The sequence below is a fragment of the Hemitrygon akajei genome, chromosome 29 (genome assembly GCF_048418815.1).
Source record: "Hemitrygon akajei chromosome 29, sHemAka1.3, whole genome shotgun sequence".
NCBI classification, from domain to species: Eukaryota; Metazoa; Chordata; class Chondrichthyes; order Myliobatiformes; family Dasyatidae; genus Hemitrygon; species Hemitrygon akajei.
Window position 1 is genome coordinate 40,705,911 of NC_133152.1, and position 24,835 is coordinate 40,730,745.

The 24,835-nt window shown below is 44.2% G+C and overlaps 1 protein-coding gene across 8 annotated transcripts in view; it reads left to right on the top strand.

Annotated features, from left to right (window-relative positions):
• The window catches only part of casz1 (castor zinc finger 1), a 524,871-nt gene extending 509,442 nt beyond the window's left edge, over window positions 1-15,429 (top strand). For all 8 annotated transcript variants that reach the window (XM_073032178.1, XM_073032184.1, XM_073032182.1 and 5 more), the window contains one exon: window positions 7,916-15,429. In XM_073032178.1, the coding sequence (XP_072888279.1) occupies window positions 7,916-8,958 (1,043 nt within the window). In that variant the 3' untranslated portion in view covers window positions 8,959-15,429. The remainder of the gene's footprint in view (window positions 1-7,915) is intronic.
• Window positions 15,430-24,835: the final 9,406 nt, after the last annotated feature.

Consider the following 24,835-nt stretch of genomic DNA (forward strand, 5'->3'; position numbering starts at 1 on the left):
CACTTTATATTCTGGTTTCTGTCCCACCCCTTCTGTTCTCCTCTGCCCATCAGCTCTGTCTGGGTGTCCTCCTCCTTCCCTTTCTCCCGTGGTCCACTCCTCCCCGTCTTCTTCAGCCCTTTACTTCCTCCACCTATCACCTCATCCCCACCCAGCCACCCACATCCCACTCACAAGGTCTCACCTATCACCTGCCAGCTTGTACTCCTTCCCCCTCCCACCTTCTTGTTCCGGCTTCTGCACCCCCCCCCCCCCCCCGCCTTTTTTCTAGTCCTGATAAAGAGTCTCAGCCCAAAACATCAATTCTTTATTCCCCTCCATAGGTGCTGCTTGACATTCTAAGTTCCTCGAGCATTTTGTGTGCTGTAAATCCCAGCTACCTACACCCTAAGCCACACCAAGAACTTCTCTGACCAGTTTTGGTTCCTAGTTCACAAATGTGTCATTGTGAAATTCACACCCCTGTTTTAAATCGTTTTGTAGTTTCCCACCTGCCTCTTCCTTTTTATATCTGCTATCTCCACCAGCTACACGCCTCGTTAAGATGTTGTCATATCCAGTAGCTCTAGTGTGATGCACGTAGCTCCGTTCATCCTCCACTTACCCAGAGTTCTCTGCAGCAGACCGTCTGACCTGTTTCCTCGAGCCTGAAACCTCGCGTGCAGCCAGCTGTCGGCATCACAATAGAGAGGCTCTTATCGATGGCCTTTAACCAAATTACTGCGTCACACATTTTGTTTAAAAATACTTATGAAAATTAGAGGAAAAGATTAATTTGTTTCTGTGAATATTGTATATTAATCTCACTGGTACAAAAACAAAATATTTGTATATGGTGTCAATAGGATTCCAAGAAAGCTGTGGGCTATGTGGATAGCACGTTAGACTTCTACTGATGTGTGATCAAGTAATTCAAAGGTTGTGGGTTTAAGTCCCACCAGAGTCGGTGATTAAGAGTGTGACAGGGTAGCAGAGTGGCTTAGTTACTGGTTAAGTAGCAATGGTGACAAGTTCAAATCCCACCAATGAGAAATTTATGGTTGAGTAAAGAAATAAGCTTGGAACTTAAAACTTCTGTCAGTAGCAGATTGTCTTAAATAGTGGTTAGTGTAGCACTTTTACAGTGCCAGTGTTCCAATCCCGCCTCTGTCTGGAAGTACGTTCTCCACATGACTGCTGGGGTTCCCTCTGGGTGCTCAGGTTTCCAACATCCCAAAGACATACGGGTTAGTAGGTTAATTTGTAATATGGGGGTGATTGGGTAGTGCGGGCCAGAACGGTCTGTCACCATGCTGAATAAAACAAAAATTAAAAATGGAAAGCATGGTTGCTTAGTTGACTGGTGAGTCATGCTGTTCGGGACTATAATTGAGCTCGTAGAGAAAGTCCGTGTGTAACTCTACTTTATTTCTGCTACAAAGTACTAATTAGATTGGGAGAAGTCACTGCCATTTTTGTCACAGGCTCTCCTTCCTCCACTTTTGAAGTGGACTACTTTCTGGCCAACCTGGAGTTGTTAGGAGTGTTATTAACACAGGTGTCCAGCTCACCCTGCTCCCACTCATTGACTGAGCTGACCTGTTAGTACAGGCTCTGAACAATAAAAAGCATCAGAGATGGAAGGCTGCAGGTCTATCCACACAATTCTACTGGTCATAAATTAGAAAGATGTTTCAAAATTTCAAATTACTTTAGGACTTCAAAAAATAAACTTTCAAAGAAGGCAGGAGAGTGGGGTTGAGAGGGAAATGGCATAGCAGACTCGATGGGCCGAATGGCTTGATTTGCTCTGATGTCTTATGGTCGAAGACTCTCTAGGTGTCATTATGTCTCATTCTGTAGGAGGATTCTCTAAATAAAATAAGGTTTAGCATTATTTATCACATGTACGGTACATCTAAATGGTAGTGCAGTGGTTAGCACAACGCTTTACAGTAACAGCAACCTGGGTTCAATTCCCACCACTGTCTATAAGGAGTTTGTACACTCTCCCCATGACTGCGTGGGTCTCCCCTGGGTGCTCCGGTTTCCTCCCACAGTCCAACGACATACGGGTTAGTAGGTTAACTGGTCACTGTAAATTGTCCTGTGATTAGACTGGGGTTAAATCAGAGGTTGCTGGGCGGTGTGGCTCGAAGAGTCAGAAAGGCTTGTTCTGCACTATATCTTAATAAATATATGAAAAATAAAATAACTACAATGAAAAGCATTGTTGGCATTAAATCATATCAGCAAGGACTGTGCGGGGGCCAGTCTGCAAGTGTTGCCACGCTTCCAGGCGTCAACACGTACACTCACAACGTACTAACCGTAATTTGTACATCTTCGGAACGTGGGAGCATCCGGAGGAAACCCACGGGGAGAACGTACAAACTTTCTTGCAGATGGCGAGGAATTGAACTCTGACCTCCGGAATGCTCCGAGCATCATGCTAACCACTGCGTTACTGGGGTGACCATTGTAAATGTAGGTGCATCCACATCCACAGAATTTGTACCAGCTGTTGAGGGTGGCCTTCAGTGAGAGAACAGCCAAGGTTTGCACAGCAAGATTCCATCGGTGCATGATTTATTTATAAAGGAATAAATATTAGCCAGGTTAAACACTTAAGACCATTAGATATAGGAGCAAAATTAGACCATTTGGCTCATCAAGTCTGCTCCATTTCATCACGGCTGATCCAATTTTCCTCTCGGCCCCAATCTCCTGCCTTCTTCCTGACCAGTCAAGAATCTATCAACCTCTGCCTTAAACTCTTCGCCTCCCCAGCCACCTGTGGCAAAGAATTCCACAGATCCACCACACTGGCTAAAGAAATTCCTCCTCATTTCCGTTCTAAAAGGACACCCATCTATTCTGAGGCTGCGTCCTCTGGTCTTAGATTTTCCCACCATGAGAAACATCCTCTCCACATCCACTCTATCGAGGCCTTCCACCATTCAATAGGTTTCAATGAGGTCTCCCCTCATTCTTCTGAATTCCAGTGAGTACAGGCCCAGAGCATTCAAACACTCTTTATATGACAAGCCATTCAATCCTGGAATCATTTTCATAAACCTCCTTCAAACCCTCTCCAGTTTCAGCACATCCTTTCTAAAGAGCCCAAACTGGCTCACAGTACTCCAAGTGAGACCTCACCAGTGCTTTATAAAGTCACAACATCACATCTTTGCTTTTATATTCTAGTCCTCTTGAAATGAATGCTAACATCCTATTTGCCTTCCCCACCACAGACTCAACCTGCAAATTAACCTTCAGGGAATCCTGCACAAGGACTCGCAAGTCCTTTAGCACCTCAGTTTTTTTGTATTTTCTCTCCATTTAGAAAATAGTCAACCCTTTCATTTCTTCTACCAAAGTGCATGACCATACACTTCCCAGCACTGTATTCCACCTTCCACTTCTTTTCTCTTTGTCCTCATCTCTCTTAAGTCCTTTTGTAGCTTCTCTACTTCCTTAAAACTACCTGCCCCTCCATCTATCTTCATATCATCTGCAAACTTTGCAACAAAGCCATCAATTCCATCATCCAAATCATTAACATATAATGTAAAGAAAATTGGGCCCAACTAGTGTCCGGTAGCGAACCATAAGAAAATCCCTTGATTCCCACTCTTTGCTTCCTGCCAATCAGCAACTGTTTTTACATGCTAGAATCTTTCCTGTAGTACCATGGGTTCATAGCTTGTTAAGCAGCCTCATGCGTGGCACCTTGTCAAAGGCCTTCTGAAAATCCAAGTATACAATATTAACCGATTCTCCTTTGTCTATCCTGCTTGTTATTTCTTCAAAGAATTCCAACAGATTTTCTACTAACTACGGCCTATTTTATCATGAGCCTCCAAGTACCTTGAGACCTTATCCATCTTCCCAACCACTGAGGTCAGAATAACTGGCCTATAGTTTCCTTTCTTCTGCCTCTCTCCCTTCTTCAAGAGTAGAGTGACGTTTGCAATTTTCCAGTCTTCTGGAACTACTAGTAATGATTAGTAAAGATCACTACTAATAGACAATAGGTGCAGAAGTAGACCATTCGGCCCTTCGAGCCTGCACCGCCATTTTGAGATCATGGCTGATCAACTACTATCAATACCCGGTTCCTGCCTTGTCCCCATATCCCTTGATTCCCCATATCCATAAGATACCTATCTAGCTCCTTCTTGAAAGCATCAGAAAATTGGCCTCCACTACCTTCCGAGGCAGTGCATTCCAGACCCCCACAACTCTCTGGGAGAAGAAGTTTTTCCTTAACTCTGTCCTAAATGACCTACCCCTTATTCTCAAACCATGCCCTCTGGTACTGGACTCTCCCAGCATCTGGAACATATTTCCTGCCTCTATCTTGTCCAATCCCTTAATAATCTTATATGTTTCAATCAGATCCCCTCTCAATCTCCTTAATTCCAGTGTGTACAAGCCCAGTCTCTCTAACCTCTCTGCGTAAGACAGTCCAGACATCCCAGGAATTAACCTCGTGAATCTATGCTGCACTTCCTCTACAGCCAGGATGTCCTTCCTTAACCCTGGAGACCAAAACTGTACACAATACTCCAGGTGTGGTCTCACCAGGGCTCTGTACAAATGCAAGAGGATTTCCTTGCTCTTGTACTCAATTCCCTTTGTAATAAAGGCCAACATTCCATTAGCCTTCTTCACTGCCTGCTGCACTTGCTCATTCACCTTCAGTGACTGATGAACAAGGACTCCTAGATCTCTTTGTATTTCTCCCTTACCTAACTCTACACCGTTCAGATAATAATCTGCCTTCCTGTTCTTACTCCCAAAGTGGATAACCTCACACTTATTCACATTAAACATCATCTGCCAAGTATCTGCCCACTCACCCAGCCTATCCAAGTCACCCTGCATTCTCCTAACATCCTCATCACATGTCACACTGCCACCCAGCTTAGTATCATCAACAAATTTGCTGATGTTATTTTCAATGCCTTCATCCAAATTGTTGACGTAAATTGTAAACAGCTGTGGTCCCAATACCGAGCCCTGTGGCACCCCACTAGTCACCACCTGCCATTCCGAGAAACACCCATTCACCGCTACCCTTTGCTTTCTATCTGCCAACCAGTTTTCTATCCATGTCAATGTCTTCCCCCCGATGCCCTGAGCTTTGATTTTACCCACCAATCTCCTATATGGGACCTTATCAAATGCCTTCTGAAAATCGAGGTACACTACATCCACTGGATCTCCCCCGTCTAACTTCCTGGTTACATCCTCGAAAAACTCCAACAGATTAGTCAAGCATGATTTACCCTTGGTAAATCCATGCTGGCTCAGCCCAATCCTATCACTGCTATCTAGATATGCCACTATTTCATCCTTAATAATGGACTCTAGCATCTTCCCCACCACCGATGTCAGGCTGACAGGTCGATTGTTTTCTCCCTCCGTCCTTTCTTAAAAAGTGGCCATTCTCCAATCCTCAATCAGGAACTGATCTTGAATCTAAGGAACATTGGAAAATGATTACCAATGCATCCGCAATTTCCAGGGCCACCTCCTTTAGTACCCTAGGGTGCAGACCATCTGGACCTGGGGATTTGTCAGCCTTCAGTCCCATTAGTCTTTTCATCACCGTTTCCTTCCGAATGTTAATCTGTTTCATTTCCTCTGTTACCCTATGTCCTTGGCCCATCCATACATCTGGGAGATTGCTTGTGTCTTCCTTAGTGAAAACAGATCTAAAGTACTCATTAAATTCTTCTGCCATTTCTCTGTTTCCCATAACAATTTCACCCAATTCATTCTTCAAGGGCCCAACATTGTTCTTAACTATCTTCCTTCTCTTCACATACCTAAAAAAGCTTTTGCTATCTTCCTTTATATTCCTGGCTAGCTTGCGTTCGTACCTCATTTTTTCTCCCCGTATTGTCTTTTTAGTTAAGTTCTGTTGTTCCTTAAAAACTTCCCAATCATCTGTCCTCCCACTCACCTTAGCTCTGTCATACTTCCTTTTTTTTAATGCTATGCAATCTCTGACTTCCTTTGTCAACCACTGTGGCCCCTTTCCCCCCTTTGAATTCTTCCTTCTCTGGGGGATGAACTGATTTTGCACCTTGTGCATTATTCCCAAGAATACCTGCCATTGCTGTTCCACTGTCTTTTCTGCTAGGCTATCCGTCCAGTCAACTTTGGCCAGCTCCTCCCTCATGGCTCCATAGTTTCCCCTGTTCAACTGCAACACTGACACCTCCAAGCTGCCCTTATCCTTCTCAAATTGCAGATAAAAACATCATACTATGATCACTACCTCCTAATGGCTCTCTTACTGCAAGATCGCTTATCAAATCCTGTTCATTACATAACACTAAATCCAGAATAGTCTTGTCCCTGGTCGGCTCTCGTACAAGCTGTAATGCCTTCATGTTCTCTTCAGCCACCTCTTTCAAAACCCTGGGGTGTACACCATCTGGTCCAGGTGACTTATCTACCTTCAGACCTTTCAGTTTCCCACGAACCTTCTCTCTAGTAATGGTAACTTCACACATTTCATGACTCCTGACACCTGGAACTGCTAGTGTCCTCCACAGTGAAGACTGATGCAAAATACTTCTTCAGTTCGTTCACTATTTCATTGTCCCCCATTACTACCTCTCCAGCATCGTTTTCCAGCAGTCCAATATCCACTCTCACCTCACTTCTTCAGAATTGTGCTATGTTTTGTTAAACCTTCATATGAGAACAGAGCATACCAGACCTTCTCTGTGCTGTAATGGAGCCCAGGCCAAGATCTGTGCACTTAGGTCTCTGATGTGGGTCTTGAACGAGCAACCTCTGACTCAGAGGCTAGGTCACTGCTACTTATGTGGAGGCCAATACTGGGTCTGTGCATTCTTCATAATCCTATCTAGGAAAATCAATTAGTGCATTTCTTTGTAATCACTCTTGAGTATCTCCATTGAGGCTTCTGTGAGAGAGGGAAATTCCTGTTACATAAGACTGCTATGAAGCTATGTCATACACTCAGTGGCCACTTTATTAGTTACACCTGTATACCTGCTCTTTAATGCAACTATCTCACCAGCCAATCATGTGGCAGCAACTCAATGCATAAAAGCACGCAGACATGGTCAAGAGGTTCAGTTGTTGTTCAGACCAAACATCAGAATGGGATGGGGAAGAAGTGTGATCTAAGCGATTTTGATTGTGGAATGATTGTTGGTGCCAGACGGGGTGGTTTGAGTATCTCAGTAGCTGCTGATCTCCTGGAATTTTCACGCACAACAGTCTCTAGAATTTACAGAGAATGGTGCTGAAAGCAGAAAGTATCTAGTGAGCAGCAGCTCTGTTGTGTACGTAATATTTCAGTGATATTTGAGTAATCTCGTTAATATGTTGATTAATTGTTCTTGTTCATTTAAAGTAATTCAGTGCAGTCTATATGTATAAATACGTGAATTGCATACATCACGCTACCAGGTGATAGACGCGCACCTCGCTTAAAGTAAACCCGATGTTCAACCCGCATTTTCAGACTCCCGCGTCTTCCTTTGAGTTAGTTTAATGTTTTGAAGTTACAAAACATAACAAGTTCTATGGGTGAAAATGCCTTGTTAATGAGAAAGGTCAGAGAAGAACATTGGACTAGTTCAAGCTGACAGGAAAGTGACCGTAACTCAAATAACCACACCACAGTGGTGTACAGAACAGCATCTCTGAACACGTTGAAACTTGAAGAGGACGGGCTACAAACATACACTCAGTGGCCACCCTATTCAGTACAGGAGGTACTAAATAAAGTGGCCACAGTGTCAATGTGGTTTATAAAGAACATTAATGTAGACTGCATGTTTGTTATGTAATTGTTGCATTCACACCAACACACTGACCTTCAACTGGAATCTGGCATAGCAATTTAATGGTTTAACTTTCCCTTTTTTCTCCTGTGTTCCAGGGAATACAATTTCTCTCCCGACTGCCTCTGGTGCGAAGAAGAGATTCTGGATCATCGAAGATATGTCCCCCTACGGGAAGCGGCGGAAGACAGCCTCCTCCCGCAAGATGCTGGACGAAGGGATGATGCTGGAGGGCTTCAAGCGATACGACCTCTACGAGGACTGCAAGGACGCGAGCTGCCAGTTCTCGCTGAAGGTCACCCACTACCACTGCACCCGGGAAAACTGCGGCTACAAGTTCTGCGGCCGCACCCACATGTACAAGCACGCCCAGCACCACGACCGCGTCGACAACCTGGTCCTCGATGACTTCAAGCGCTTCAAGTCGTCGCTGCGCTGCAACTTTGCGGACTGCCAGTTCTCGGGCAACAGCACCCACTTCCACTGCCTGCGCTGTGGCTTCCGGTGCACCGACAGCACCAAGGTGACGGCTCACCGCAAGCACCACGGCAAGCAGGACGTGATCAGCGCCGCCGGCTTTTGCCAGTTCAGCTCCAGCGTCGACTGCGAGGTGGCCGAGTGCAAGTACAAGCTCAAGTGCTCGCACTTCCACTGCACCTACCCTGACTGCAAGCACACAGTGGTGGGCATGTCCCAGATGGACTCCCACAAGCGCAAGCACGAGAAGCAGGAGCGCGGGGAGGCGATGCCCATCTCGCCGGCCCGCGAGGCGATGCACTGCGCCCTGGAGTACGACTCCCAGGCGTCCTCCCTCAACCTGGACGGCTCCCTCAACCTGGGCACGGGTGCCGACGGCCCGCTCTTCTTCCTGAAGAACCCGGCCGGCGTCGGCCTCAGCGACTCGCTCGACCTGAGCGCCAAGCCGCCCGAGGCGACCCGCTTCGCCACTGCCGCCGCCCAGGAGGACATCACCGCCACGTCGGGCGACGCCGAAGACGACAACGACGCCACGCAGGACGACGAGGAGCCGAACGACGACGACGATGACGAAGACGACGACGATCTCAACACGGACTCCGACAGTAGCCATGGCACTGACCACATGGACATGGTGGAGAAAGATGAAGCAGGTGGGGTGTAGCAGGGAGGCCTACCTCCCTCCCCCCCTCCACCCAGTAAAGAATCTGTCCCTCTGTTCACTCACTGGGATAACAAATCCTCCTCGATTTAAAAGAAATATTGTAGTAGAACTAAGAACCAAACCTCGCAGTGTGTGTATGTGTGAAGGGGCCCGGGCAGCCTTTACACCCCATCAGGATCAAACGGAGAGCTTCAGGATGCCTCCACCCTCAACAATATGCTTCCAGACCAGCTCACGACAACAGGACAGTGCCCACAACAAGTGAAAAGAATCATGGGTTGTCGATGAACAAAACAATTGGCTTCAGATGGTACGTGCAGTAGGAAGAACTTGCTCCCTAAAAGATGTTTACAACCTGACCAACGTGATTAATCCCTTTTAATATGCAGGAAAAAAAAAGAGAAAATCTATAATCCAACGTTCTCGAGTTGGACACCATGTAATGTTTGGGTATTGCCTTTGCTACCGAAAACTCCTTGGTTGCGTGTGTGCATGTCTGCTAGATTCTATTGTTTTAATTTTTTGGGAATTTAAAGAAAACAAGAGTAATATGAAAGCGAAATTGATAAAGCAGTTTCTGAGCTGCGGTGTACATTGCGGTATGGCAGCGTGTGCAAGTGAAGAATTTACAAAGGCAGTTTTAAAATGGCCGTTTTCTGTTGTCAGTCCCACAGTCACCTCCAACGGGCGATGAGAAGCCCTTCGGGGTTAAGGCACATTAAACGCCATCTGAAGCACTGAGTGTGGTTGAACAAGTGTTCATTGTGAAACAGTGCTCAGACCGAGTGACGTTTCTTTAATGATCTTCCATTAATTTATTTTACTTTGAAGATCTTCTCTTCCTCTTTCTTTTTCTCTCTCTTTCTCTGTCTTTCTCTTTCTCTCTCTCTCTTCCTTACCCTGGAGTTTGCATTTGTTTTATCCTGGATCGCGTCCTATTGCAGGTCTTTCCATTCCAAACCTCTCAGCCTCTTGCCGCTGTTCCAGAATGATTTTTTTTCCCGCGATTGTAAAGAAGCCACATATGGCACCTGGAAGCTTCTAGAAGTTTTTTTTTGTTTGTTTTGTAGATAGAATGAGAACATTTCAAACAAAATTATTTTTATATATTTAAAGCAGAAATCAATTTGAATGTTGTAGATACTCTGAGGCCCGACATGGTCATGTTGTTTGCAAATCATCGGCCACCGCAAGGAATCTAACTCTTTGAGGGCTTAAATCTGTGGTTCCTCTATTCAAAGGGGTCTCTTTGTGTTTCTGTGTATGAGTTTCTGATCAAAAGCCGTCTCTCCTCTGTGTGTTTAAGATTGTTTGAAAACAGGGCCATTATATCTTTAAAGATGAGAATGATATACTTTCAAAGAAGCAACAGGAATCAGGTAACTAAATGTACAATACATATTAGCTAACGTTTCAGTACTGAAGAAGAACCAATTTCACTCTCCCTTTTCTGATCTGACAACTTCAATGATCGTTGTGTCCCTTCAAACTCAATCTGAACTAAAAAGAGAAAACGGTGGAAAGTTTTAGCAGGCCAGGCCGCAACTGTAGGAAGAGCTCATTCCACAGAAACTGACTAACCTTCTAAGATTTTCCATTTATTTTTTAACAAGCAACAAGTGCAGTCCACTTCCCCACATTAAATACTCCACAGACCTCCTGACAGTTCTGTCCCACGATGAGGTGACATGAAAACTTGTTTCCACTGCAGTACCCCTTGCCTGGGGTTGCTGCTCCTAAATGTGGAGCCAAGCCTTTTTAGGTCTGATTTTCTGTTCCCACCCTCCCCAACAATACCCGCCGCCCCCCCCCCCCCCACCACCACCACCACCAGCCTCAGCCGGCTTGATTTCTGCCAACACTGGTTTTGCTAATTGTATAGATTTGCAGTCCGCACATAACACACACGCTTCTGCAGCAGATTAACGACGTCTGTTTTCACCTTTCCCTGAAAGCTTAGCCTCTTAATTGCTCTTCTAAAGTTGTCAGTTTAACACCTCATTAGTCACTAACTAGTAGAGTTTAGCTGTACCTCTCTATAAAGTCGTCCTGCTATTGTAGATAGATTAGCTTCAGTGTGTAGTCCTTGTTATAGAAGACCCTGGCAAGACCAATTATACACTTTCCAAGTGGTGCATCCACAGATGACATGGACAAATTATTTCAAAAATGACAAAGCTTTGGGGAGCATCCTATTGGCCAGATCACCTCAACATGCTTCAACTCATTACATTCATCTTGGAGAAATCAAACGAATCAAAGGAACATATTCTAACACATACAGAATGGAAGAACTCAGGAGATCAAGCAGCATCTATGGAGAGGAAGTTTTCCCCTTTCCCCACCTCTCTTCTTCCATTCCCTCTCTGGCTTCCCTCTTACCTACTCTTTTCTCACCTGCCTATCAGCTCCCCACGTTGCCCCTCCTCTTTCCTATCCTCCCATGGACCACTCTCCTCTCCTATTAGATTCCTCCTTCTTCATCCTTTTACCTTTCCCACCTATTACCTCCTAGCTTCTTACTTCATACCCCTCCCCACCCACCTGGCTTCACCTATCATCTTTTAGTTTGTACTCTGTGCCCTTCCCCTCCTACCTTCTTATTCCTTTCCAGTCCTGATGAAGGGTCACGGCTCAAAACATCAACTGTTTATTCCTTTCCATAGATGCTGCCCGACCTGCTGAGTTCCTCCAGTATTTTCCATCTGCAGAATCTCTTGCGTAGAAGATATTGACTAGCACCCTAAGTTAACATGGAGACCTCAATATTGAAAATACATCAACTTGTTTCATCCTGCAGTAAGGAAGGAGTTGCTCTGACACTTCTGTCCCAATGTTGCATGTTTAAATGGGGTCACTGGGGAGGAGAGTCCCAAACTACAGGCTCTGAGAATGCAGAAGCTCCCCGGAGGATGTGCCCTCGAGTCCCCTACCGCTTCTCTGACACCATTGAAAGGCAGTGAATGTGCTTCGAAATGAGCACTGATGACACCGGCCAAATCTCCTGAATTATCTCTCAGTTCCCCTAGACCAGAGAGCACAGGAGCAGAATTAGGCCATTTGGCCTATCAAATCTTCTCTATCACTCGAACACAGTAGTAGAACATTCGGGAAAGGCTAAAGGCCTGATGTCTGTCTCCTGTCACCAGTCATAGGCTCAACAGTAACGTCACCCCACAGTTTCCGGTTAGCGGTGAGGAGGACTGTCTGCTACACCCAACATCCTTGGAACACCTACTTAAGCCTGGCCACTTCCACCAATGGTCGTTCCTAATGGTGTTAGCCAGTCTCCAACATTATGGCCACTTCCACCAATGGTCGTTCCTAATGGTGTTAGCCAGTGTCCAACATTATGGCCACTTCCACCAATGGTCATTCCTAATGGTGTTAGCCAGTCTCCAACATTATGGCCACTTCCACCAATGGTCATTCCTAATGGTGTTAGCCAGTCTCTAACATTATGCTGCACCAGCTCCAGCCTATTCAACACTTTACAGTGTGGGGCAACAAGCTCTTGGAGGAACTCAGTGGGTCAGGAGTCATCTCCTCCCCCCCCCCCCCCCAAACCCCACCCATAAACCATCCCCAGCATCTGCCATCTTTTACGTCTCCAGCCTGAAACTAACCACCCGGAGTCCTGCGCCCCCATCGCATCACACTGTCCTCCATCAGTGCTGATGAAGGGTCTCGGCTTGAAACGTCAACTGTTTATTCCTCTCCATGAGCTGCCGATTTTCTCCAGCATTTTGTTGCTCGGGACTTCCAGCATCTGCAGAATTTCTTGTGTTTACACTGTCCCCACTGACTGACATTGGTTTTCCAAGAAGTCTCTTGTTGCTTGTCTCTCTATTAACTCGATACCCCCGTCCACCCCGGGACAGAACAGCGCTCAGAGTTCCACACTGCATTCTGCCAACTCTGCCTCCCAAACACCAAGACTGGAAAACTCCCTACCACTACTACACTCACCAACCCAAGAGGCATTGGGACAGAAGGTGGCTTACCAACAGGAAAGGAGGCGGTCTTGTACAGTGGCCCCAGTGCTTGTTCATTCAGGAATTCAGATTAATCTGATGCTAGACCATCAACTTTCAAATATCATTATGATGGCAAAATATATCAAATCACCGTGTGAATTATTGTCAAAATTTTAAGAATGAGATAATTGGAATATGGCTTATGTATAGAACAATCACATCCTTAATATGGTCCTACTAAGAATCTATTTTCATTGTTGACCTTCTGGAAGTTTTTATTTCCTTTAAAGGTAATGCTTTAACTTAAAGCAGATTTATATTAGCATGTCAGTAGGCAAACCTGATCGACAGTTTAACCCCGACACTGTTTTACACATTGTGACAATACCTGGGCTCTTACGGAATGGGATAATGGCTCTTAACAGGGCAGTGTCTAGTCTTTATGGTACACGTTTCTGCAGTTCTTTGAGTGAAGCACTACAGGCAGGTGCTATGAGTGTGTTAACCTGCTTTTGTGTCCTTTTTGTAAGTTTGCACTAATTCTGTTTTGTATTAGAAACAGTCGTGAACCCTACCAATTAACAGAAAACTCCATTTTATTGCCAGTTTTTAGGTAGCCCCATCCCCAAGCAGGGCAGAAGTCATTTGGTGTGTACCTGATCTTGTATGAGAATTTAATAACACTTGGGAGAAACTATTAGGGCAAGCTGTGTTGGAGTTGCTGTCTTTCCAAGTGTACCACTTGATGGGCCAAATGGCCTAATTTTGCTCCAATATTTTATGGTCTTATGGTACCTCAGCACAACAGACCTGTGGGATGATCATTGTCAAATATAGTCCTCCCAATTATTCAATGGAAAGGGGCTACCGTGGCTTTAAGGAGAACACACACACCCACACACACATGCCACCTTCTTTCCCAGGGCACAACAGAAACCAACATTAACCCTTTGAGGAGTTATCCTTTCTACACTAAATTGTGAAGTAACGGTTACTGTGTTTCATTCTGATTAGTGATGGAGATTGTGTGTTTGTGCATTTGTAAAAGCGTACATGTAGTGTGTTTCTTGTGTGTGTGTGTGTGTGTGTGTACCTGTGTGTCTGCACTTGATATGAGTGAGCATGACAGAGAGAGAAAGAGATTATGAGTCTCGGTACGTGTGTATTTATCTGAACGTGTGTGTGTTTTGTGGGTGCACTTGAGCGTGCGTGCATGTGGACGAGTGTCAGTGAGTCTCAGTGTGAGACTGAGGGAGAGACTCTCAGCCCTGTGCTTTCTACTCATCGTGTTTTGTGTACTTCCAACAGGAAATAAAATGAAATCAAACCAACTTCCCACCCCCACACAAAACAAATCCACCAATCCGCAAAGGGTTAAAGACACAAGACTCAAATACATTGCATTTAAGGAACTTCCTTATGTTAAAAAAATAATTCTGGAATAACCCATAGATCTTTTGGTGTGTGCAAATCCTTTAAAGATGGAAGTGTCACAGGCTCCTGAACAAAAAGGCCATTTATACATCGACTGTTAGCACTGACACAGAGTGTGGTTCAGGTTTGACTTGAATTTAGTAGGATGCAAATTAACAGGTTTCCTATGAATATTAATTGATAAATAATTTAATACCGTTATCTCTCAGTTTTATTTTTGTGTGCTCTTTATCTTGCTGTCAATCCACTAGTGAGTTCTATTTAAAAGTCAGAGAAGAGGCAGGCAATACTAATTGTTTAATTTTTTTTTCAAACTCAGTATGTATTTTGAGAAAAATACTGTAAGATGCTTAGAGCTGGGAAACAGTTTATGCACTTGGATCTAGCCGCTGTGTGTGTCTCTTTCTTTTGAAATACATATAGAGCATGGTAAAAAGTTTTTCTTTCCTCTTTCTTCTGTGATGTTTTGAAAAACGGGTAACACATCACCAGATGTTTGCCAGATGGCATTGTGTAGATAGTCTACCAGAATATGAAGAGAAATGGATATAATCATTATGTACAACCAGACAGAAACAACCTCCAAATCTTCTAAACGGTCAAGCTGCTGAAGCAATCGATCATTTTGCTGTTAATTTAACTAAAACTGGATTGATCTTTTGGAGACAAGAGAAAGAAAAAAAATTACAATGTAGCAAAAAGAAAAATTCTAGCCTTTGTAATATATATATTGCACACTGGGATAAGAAGCCATCTCTAGACCACATGGATTTGTGTAATTTTATTCTCTCATGGGGAGAACGTGATTCATATACGGTGTACATGGCTCTCTATACAAGGAGACAACTCAACGTTTTTTAAAATGCTTTGGAAAAGACGTTCTCCAATACTTGAATATTGACCCCCTCAGCACCTATGTTATTGATAACTGAATATTTTTCCACTTGAATCTAGTGCTGTTAGAAATTTAATATATGTGTTTTATTTATTTGATTGGTTTTGCATGTCTGATGCAAGGGTTTGAGATTTTCACTCAATAAAAACTGGAAAAAAAACAGAATCATTTTTGGCCATTATTTACTGACTGACAATTGCGTCAAATGAGAAGGGTGGCCCACGATCAATTCATAACCACAAAACGGGAAACAAAAAATGAGATGCAGGAAATTGGAAACAAAACAGAAAATGTTGGAAAGGCCAGAATTTAGACCAAAGTTCAAAGTACATTCATTATCAACGTGTGCATACATTACCTTGAGATTCGTCTCCTTACAGGCAGCCACAAAAAGACACACTGTAGGAGAAGAGTTAGACCATTCGGCCCATCAAGTCTGCACCACCATTCCATCATGGCTGATCTTTTACCCTTCTCGATCCCATTCTCCTGCCTTCTCCTCATAATCTTTGACACACTTACTGATCAAGAACCGATCAACCTCCACTTTAAATATGCCCAATGACTTGGCCTCCACAGTCGTTTGTGGCAATGAATTCCACAGATTCACAACTTCCTTACTGCTTGTACCTGGCAACAGAGACGCAACATAAGGATTTTTACTCCCTCATGTTGTGAGATGGTTGTAAGAAATAAAATTCTAAATCTCTGGCTAAAGAATTCCTCCTCATCGCTTCTGAAGGAACGTCCCTCTAATCTGAGCCTGTACCCTCTAGATGAAGTTCTTAATAAAATAATTGGCTCAGTTAATGAGTAGTAGGACAATAAAAAAGCAGAGGTCTACTTGGGACCTAGACCAAGAGATCTTGAGTTTATCATTATTTATCAGGCAGCATTTGTGAAGATGGAAAAACAGAGCTAATGTTTAAAAATACATTTATTATCAAAGTACGTATGCTGTATACAACCCTGACAACATCTTTGTCACAGTCATGAAGCAAAAAAGAACCATAGAACCAGCCCACTCAAAGAAAAAGCATCAAACATCAAATTCCCCTCCCCATGCAAAAAAAATCACACAAGCAACAAAAAAACATGAAAAACAATATAAAACACAAAATCAAAAGGCATATTTCAGTACTGTCAAAGACCCATCAGAAGATGTCTTCAACCTGACATGGTAACACTAGTTCTGTCTCTGCAGACACTGCCTGACCTGCTGAGTATTTCAAAGAATGAGAAGATATTTGAGTTCAGCGAGGTGACCGAGTAATTGGTCGTTGAGGTAGGGTGTTAAGGAGGATTGTAAAGTTGGAATGAAATGGGGAAGGACGTACCATGGGAATTCCGTCATGCAGGATGGGAGCCTAGCGGGAGAAAGTATACAAGGTGATGGTGAGGGATGAAGTAATGTATGAAGGTAAAGATTAGGAGGAAGCCATTGGATGATACAAATTTAAACTTTCTGGTATCTTCACATGGAGAACAATTCCAAGGATGAGACCCCGCCTCCGAAATTGAACAAATTCAGCAGCATTTCCAGTTAACCCAAGTAAATGGTCTATGTTCCCCACATTCCAAAAGAGGATCCACATAATAAACACAAGAGACTCTGCAGGTGCTGGAAATCCAGAGCAACAAACACACACACACATACACAAGGTCAGGCAGCATCTATGGAGAAGAATAAACAGTTCATGTCAGGACATGATGAGGTGTCGCAACCCAAAATGTTGACAATTTAGTCCCCTCCATAAATGCTGCCGGACCTGCTGAGTTCCTCCAGAAATTTGCGAGTTACTGCAAAGGATTCACATTGCTTCTTGTCAATGCAGATGTCAACTCTGCAAGCCAAGCCTTCTCACTGGTTCTTAGCCAGCCCAAGGTTTGGCTTTAGGCTAATTCCATCCTGTTGGCATCTAGACATCTCTATAAACTTCTCTCAGTGACAGTGTCTCTTCAGGCTGGGTTATTAGATAGATTTGCAATTATAAGATATAACATACGATTTAATTTCTTTCTGCAGTAGGTATGGTGAAGGAATCTGTCCTGGTAAATAGACATCATTTATTTCAAGAACCAAGGATCAACTTTATTCACCGTGTACTATTAGAAATTCACTGCAGTTTGTTGGTGTGACATGAAACAAACAAAAAACAATATTCAACAATGATAAAAAAAATTAAAAAATATATAAAAATAAAGTTAGATATATGGTTATGGAATTAATGTGAAAAATACCTAATACCAGACTGTAGTCAGTCAGTGCCGATCATCCATTATACAACAGCTCTGTTGTTTTGTCCCCATGTCCCCTCAAAGCACCTGCACACCAGGGGCCAGTTAACCAATCAACTGGCACGTCCTTGGGATGCGGGAGGAAAGCAGAGCACGTGGAGGATGCCCATGTGGCACAGGAAGAACGTGCAAACTCCACACGGTCAGGATTGCTGGAGAGTGAGAACAACAACTGTGTCACCAGCCATGTCACCGTTCTACACTATCTGTGTCCTTCCCTGATTCACCTCCATGATTCATTCGCTGAGCCAGCAGCTCCACCGCTCCTGATGAAGGGCCTCGGCCCAAAAACGTTGACTGCGTGCTCTCCGCCATAGATGCCACCTGACCTGCTGAGTTTCCCCCAGCTCTGTGAGTGTGTGAGTGTGCGTGTGTGTGTGAGAGAGTGTGTGTTTGTGTTGCTCAGCAGTCGTGTTTGACTGCTCTGTGAATAATAGCTGAAGAACAGTTGTGCTGAATTAATGTTGAGATAGGACAGACCCACCATCTTTTCTCACTCTCCGCTTGAAGTTCTTAATTATAGCTGCATTTCCTTTAGTGCCTGCTTGGCATTTGGTTCTGCCCTGGCGGAGCTGTGGCAAAGATTACGCTGAGGAGGGCTGGTTGCAATATTGCTTGCTCACTCAAAGGATGGTGAATCTATGGGAATCTCAAATGGCAGAGCAGACACAATGGGCCAAATGGCCTAATTGTCTTCTGGTCTATTGGTCCATGGAGGCTCAGCTGATTAATTGATACAAGATGGAGATCTGCTGTATTTTGGATACTATGAGAGTCAAGGAATGAGGAATTAGCCCAGAAAGTGTTGCTGAGCCAAAGTTCTGATAAAAAGTCACGGCCCGAAATGTCGACTGTTTATTCCCCTCCACAGATCCTACCTGACCTGCTGAGTTCCTCCAGCATCGTGTGTGTGTGTGTGTGTGTGTGTGTGTGTGTGTTGCTGAGGTAAAAGACTTGCACAGGCAGACAACTCGGTAGGCAGGGGCAAGTTGGACAGAATTCAATGACTCCATCGGCCAAGATCGTACTGAATAGCAGATAAACATGAAGGGCTGAATGGCCTACTCCTCCAATTAATCTCTCTGTTATAGTGAAAGGTTGAATAGGTTAGGACTTTATTGCCTAGAGCAGGGGTTTCCAACCTTTTATACTATGGACCGCCAGCATTAACTGACCCCAAGTTGGGAACCCCTGCTGGCCTAGAGTGTAGGAGAATGAGGGGGGATTTTGAGCTCGTACAAATTTTGAGGGGTACCAACAGGCTAAATGCAAGCAGGCTTTTTCCACTGAGGTTGTATGAGACTAAAACAAGAGGTCATGGATTAAAGGTGAAAGGTGATTTGTTTAAGGGGAACGTGAGGGGGGAATTGTTTTCACTCAGAGGGTGGGTGAGAGCGTGGAACGAGCCACTAGCAGAAGTGGTGGATGCGAGTTTGATTTCAATATTTAAGAGAAATTTGGATCAGTACATGGATGGGCTATGGTCTGGGTGCAGGTCAATGGGACTGGGCAGAGTAATAGTTCAGCAAGGACTAGATGGGCTAAACAACCTGTTTCTGATCTGTAGTGCTCTGTGTCTCTGTGAACCTCTTGCCATGGAACTACCTAATAATGTTCCCATCACTAGACTGTAGCAGCTGATAACATTACAGATGGCATGCAAATTTATGAATTAACGTGTGTAATTGTAACCAGGATAATGTGTCTAAATTTTCGCAAATACTGGAAATAGCAGGCTGGGTCACCCGAGACAAAAAAAAATCTTTCAAGATATTGCAAGAGTGAGAAACTAGGCAACGTTCTGAAAATAGCAACCTGATCATCGTCATATTAAACAGAGAAGTATGAATGGGCACCCTTGGTGAGATCAGACTATGAGAAACGTCTGTTTAATTGGACATTGATACATTCAATGTATAAACAGATAACATTAGTGGGCAGATATTCAGAATTAGAATCAGGTTTAATATCACTGACAGATGTCGTGAAATTTGTTGTTTTGTGTCAGCGGTACAGTGTAATACAAAAAATATTATAAATTAGAATAAGAAGAATATGTAAGAGTCAGATTCAGGCTTAATATCACCGGCACATGTTGTGAAATTTGTTAATGTAACGGCAGCAGCACAATGAAAAATATGATAAATGAATATAGAAAAAAAACTGAATTACAGTGAGCATGTATGTCTATTAAATAGTTAAAATAAGTAGTGTAAAAAAACCAGAAATAAAAAAAGTAGTGAGGTAGTGTTCACGGGTTCAATGACCATTCAGAAATCAGATGGGCGAAGGGAAGAAGCTGTTTCTGAATCATTAAACGTGTACCTTCAGGCTTCTGTACCTCCTCCCTGACGGTAACAATGAGAAGAGGGCATGTCCTGGGTGGTGGGGGTCCTGAATGATGGATGTCGCCTTTCTAAAGCACTGCTCCTTGAAGATGCCTTGGATACTGTGGATCAGATAAGATATTTATAGATATTACACCTCTCCTTGCTGCAATCTGCAGTTCCCACTTGCTTTAAAACAACCACTGTCATCCCGGTCATCATCATTATGCGCCGTGTCATATGCTGTGGGCGATGATAGTCTCGTGACCATGATTGCTCTTGGCAATTTTTTCTACAGAAATGGTTTGCCATTTCCTTCTGGGCAGTGTCTTTACAAGATGGGTGACCCCAGTCCTTTTCAATATTCTTTGGAGATTATCTGCCTGGTGTCAGTGGTCGCACAACCAGGACTTGTGATATGACCCAGCTGCTCATACAACCATCCACCACCTGCTCCCATGGCTTCCCATGATCCTAATCTTGGGGCTAAGCAGGTGCTGCACCTTGCCCAAGGGTGACCTGCAGGCTAGCAGAGGGAAGGAGCACCTTACACCTCCTTCGGTAGAGAGGTATCTCCACCCAGACACCATATTATCCTGGAAATTAAGAAAAACAAGATAACATGCATTAATGACTACCACTCAGTGGCTCTGACATCCTCCATCATAAAGTGCTTTGAGAGATTGATCATGGCACTTACTAACTCCAGTCTCCCTGACAACCTTGACCCACTGCAATCCACCTACTGCCAAAAGAGATCTACAGTAGAGACCATCACCCTGGCCTTACATTCATCTCCGGAGCATCACGACAGCAAAGACACCAACATCAGATTACAGTTTGTTGACTGCACTTTCACCTTCAGGACTCTAACTCCAAGGCAAACTCATTCATGAACTCCAGGTATTGGGTGTCAATGTCATGCAATGCAACTGGACCCTTCACCTCCTGACCAACTGAACGCAATCAAAAAGGACAGACAACACCTCTGCCGCGATTATTCTCAACAGTGCTGCTCCACAAGGTTGCGTCGTCAAACCCCTACTCTGCTCCCCATACACTTGTGCCTGCATGGCCAGGTTCCGCTCTAACCCCATCTAACAACTGGCTGATGATGCCACCATAGCAGGCCACATCTCAAATGACGAGGACAGTAAGGAGATAGAGAACCCAGTGACATGGTGCCATGACCACAACATTGTTGGTGTGTGGCCAAGTGGTTAAGGCTTTGGGCTGGCGATCTGAAGGTCGTTAGTTTGAGCCTCAGCCGAGGCAGCGTGTGTGTCCTCAAGCAAGGCACTTAACCACACACTGCTCCTGCATGTTTATAGCCCACTGGCAGCGGTTGGTGCAGTGTGGACAAGACAAGGCAAAGCAAAAGTGCTCGTCGTTCACTTCAGAAAGGGGGAAGGGGAAGAGCACATGATCCTGTCCACAGGGGAACGTGAGGGCAAACATCTTCACTCAGAGTGTGAACTCAGCTACCAGCACAAGTGGTGCACGCAAACTTGATTTCAACGCTTGAGAGACATTTAGATAGGCACATGAATGGTAGAGGTATGACGGTGCAGGCCGTTGGGAGCAAGCAGTTTAAATGTTTCGCAAGGACTAGATGGTGCAATGGGCCTGTTTTTGTGCTGTACTTTTCTATGACCCCATGACATCATCAGTGATGAGGCTGAGACCATATAACCACATAACACGGAAACAGGCCATCTCGGCTCTTCTAGTCCATGCCGAACGTCTACTCTCACCTAGTCCCACCGACCTGCACTCAGCCCATAACCCTCCATTCCTTTCCTGTCCATATACCTATCCAATTTTACTTTAAATGACAATACCGAACCTGCCTCTACCACTTCTACTGGAAGCTCGTTCCACACAGCTACCACTCTCTGAGTAAAGAAACCCCCCCTCGTGTTACCCCTAAACTTTTGCCCCTTAACTCTCAACTCATGTCCTCTTGTTTGAAACTCCCCTACTCTCAATGGAAAAAGCCTATCCACGTCAACTCTTATCTATCCCCCTCACAATTTTAATACCTCTATCAAGTCCCCCCTCAACCTTCTACGCTCCAAAGAATAAAGGCCTAACTTGTTCAACCTTTCTTCAAGTTCCCAGGAGTGAATCTCACCAATAGCCCGTCTTGATCCACCAGTCAGCATGGCTCTCAGTCACCAACAGTGTGATGGAAGGTGTTGGCAAAAGCCCACCAGGTCATACTGGGGGGGGGGGGGGGGGGTTGCAACTGGATTTTGAATTGTCTTTTTATTATCACATGTACCGGAATACAATGTCACCTTGTTCTAAACTCTAATTGTGCTCACAGATGTAAATACTCAAGCGAAACATTACCGGGTGGTTTTGCTCTGTTGGGCCATTGAAAAGTCACAGATTCATTTATACATGAGCAAAGTGAATTCAGCCCACTGAATCTATACTAGCTCAATGTAAAAACACATTAACCAGTCCCACTCCCTTCCCAAAAGGCTTGAAAATTCTTTCCCTTCATGTCCCCAACCAGTTACATTTTCAGCACCACAGCTACTCCTTGCTCCTGTTCCAATCACTCTGTGTCAATAAGTCTCCCTTACATCACTTATGGTTCCTCTTCCAATCACCTTCGTTACGCATTCCCTGGTTCTTGACCTCTCCAGCAACGGAAATGCTTCTTTTGATTGACAAGACTATGTTCTTGGTTATTTTAAATGTTTCTAGTAGATCTCCTTGCACCTTCTCCTGACCCACAAGGAACAAGACCTCCTATATAACCAAAGGCCCTCAACCCTGCTATAACTTCATTTAATCCTTGCCCTTTTTTTTAAACATCATGTTCCTCCCAAGATGCCAACGAATATGATCCTGGTCACAATCCTCCAAACATGTGTGGAGACAGGGGTAATGAATAAGTACAGGAAAATTGCAAAGTCACACCCTCCTTCAAGGAAGAAGGCAGGAATAAACTTAATAACCACAGGGCAGTCAAGTTATATTTGGTTTCTATAGGAACCACTACAGCTAAATAACACCATAACAATTCTGATCACTTTGCACCAAACATGGATTCTTTTTGTTCTAATTATGCCTTTTTTCTTGTTAAAAAAAAAGCCAGAAAAAAGGCCAGTAACATCATGAAGGATCCCACACACCCTGCTCAGGGATTGTCTGTCCCACTCCCATCAGGGAGGAGACTACGTAGTATCCACGCCGGGACCATCAGACTCAAAAACAGTTACTTTCCCCAAGCAGTACCTCCACCCACTGACCCACCCCTCCACACCCCCAACCACCACTACTTTATCATTTCCTGTCAGTCACCTTATGTACACACACGCACTCCTATGCCTAGGATAAATTTATGGACATACAACCAATCTATGTATATAAGTTATCTTATGTATTTATACTTATTGCGTTTTTATTATTGTCTTTTTTATCTTATTGTGTTTTGTTGCGCTGCCTCACATCAGGTGTAACAATTATTCTGTTGTCCTTTACACTTGTATACTGGAAATGACATTAATCAGTTTTGAAGCTTGAAACAACGTGCATACATAATGTTTATGTTTTTCTTATTAATGCGCAAGTATGTTTTTCATTGAACCCGTGCACACGTGCACTTGTGCAGATGACGATAAACTTGGACCTTGACTGCTGAGTGTGTCCAACATTTACGGTTTCAATTTCCGATTTGCAGCATCTGCAGGGTTTTGATATTTCGTTGTACATTGTAATCCCAACACCACCTATGTGACTGCACATTTGTATATGTATGCAACACACACAAAATGCTGGTGGAACACAGCAGTCCAGGCAGCATCTATAAGGAGAAGCGCTGTCGACGTTTCCAGCCGAGACCCTTTGTCAGGAGGGACCTGACGTCCTGACGAAGGGTCTCGGCCCGAAACGTCGACAACGCTTCTTCCTATAGATGCTGCCTGGCCTGCTGTGTTCCACCAGCATTTTGTGTGTGTTGTTTGAATTTCCAGCATCTGCAGATTTCCTCGTGTTTGTGTATGTATAGTTTTTTTTCATAAAGTCTACTGTATTTCTTTACTTTTCTGTAAAAGCCTCTAAGAAAATGAATCTCAAGAAAGTAGGTGGTGACGTATATATACTTTGATAATGATTTACTTTGACTTTGACATGCAATAAACTGTAAAATATGTTTTGTGTTGAATTTTATGGAGCGGTGGACAGGCATGTTATGTAAGAACATGACACGCTGTATAAAAACACAACAAAATTCTGTCATATTTGTTTGGTCGACTTGCATAACTGGATTCGAAGAATTCAGTCCAACCAATCCCTGCTTGTCATCGCGGATTTCAGAAAAGCAAGTTCTGCCTTTGTGTCTGGGAGAATTCCACAGCACACACGGATCTCACAAACACCGCTTCCTAGGAGTGGCAATCGAAGTGAGGACAGGATCCAAGCTGACACTTGACGTCGCTAAAATTACCATCGCTTCCAGAAACTCGAGTCACACTGCAACTTTTGTCACTTTCGCTCTGAGTACTGGCATTCCTGCTACTGACTCTCAGAGAATTGTCAAATTGAAGTGCCTCACCTGAACCAATTCTAAATTTTGCCAGAGAAAAAATACGTTCAGCAGCCATGAGCAGCAAACTCCTCTGATGTCAGAGGCTACAGATTACACAATGTACCCCCCTAAGGCACACGTGGTTTAGTGGTTAGCCTCCAATAATACAAGAGATTCTGCAGATGCAGGAAATCTAGAGTAACCCAGACAGAACCCTGGAGAAACTCAGCAGGTCAGGCAGCACCGGTGGAAAGGCCTGAAACGTTGGCTCTTTGTTCCTTTCCACAGATGCTGCCTGACCTGCTGAGTTCCTCCAGTGGGTTAGTGTTCAATCCCTGCCGTTGTCTGCAAGGAGTATGTACGTTCTCCCCATGAACGTGTCGGTTTCCTCTGGGTGCTCTGG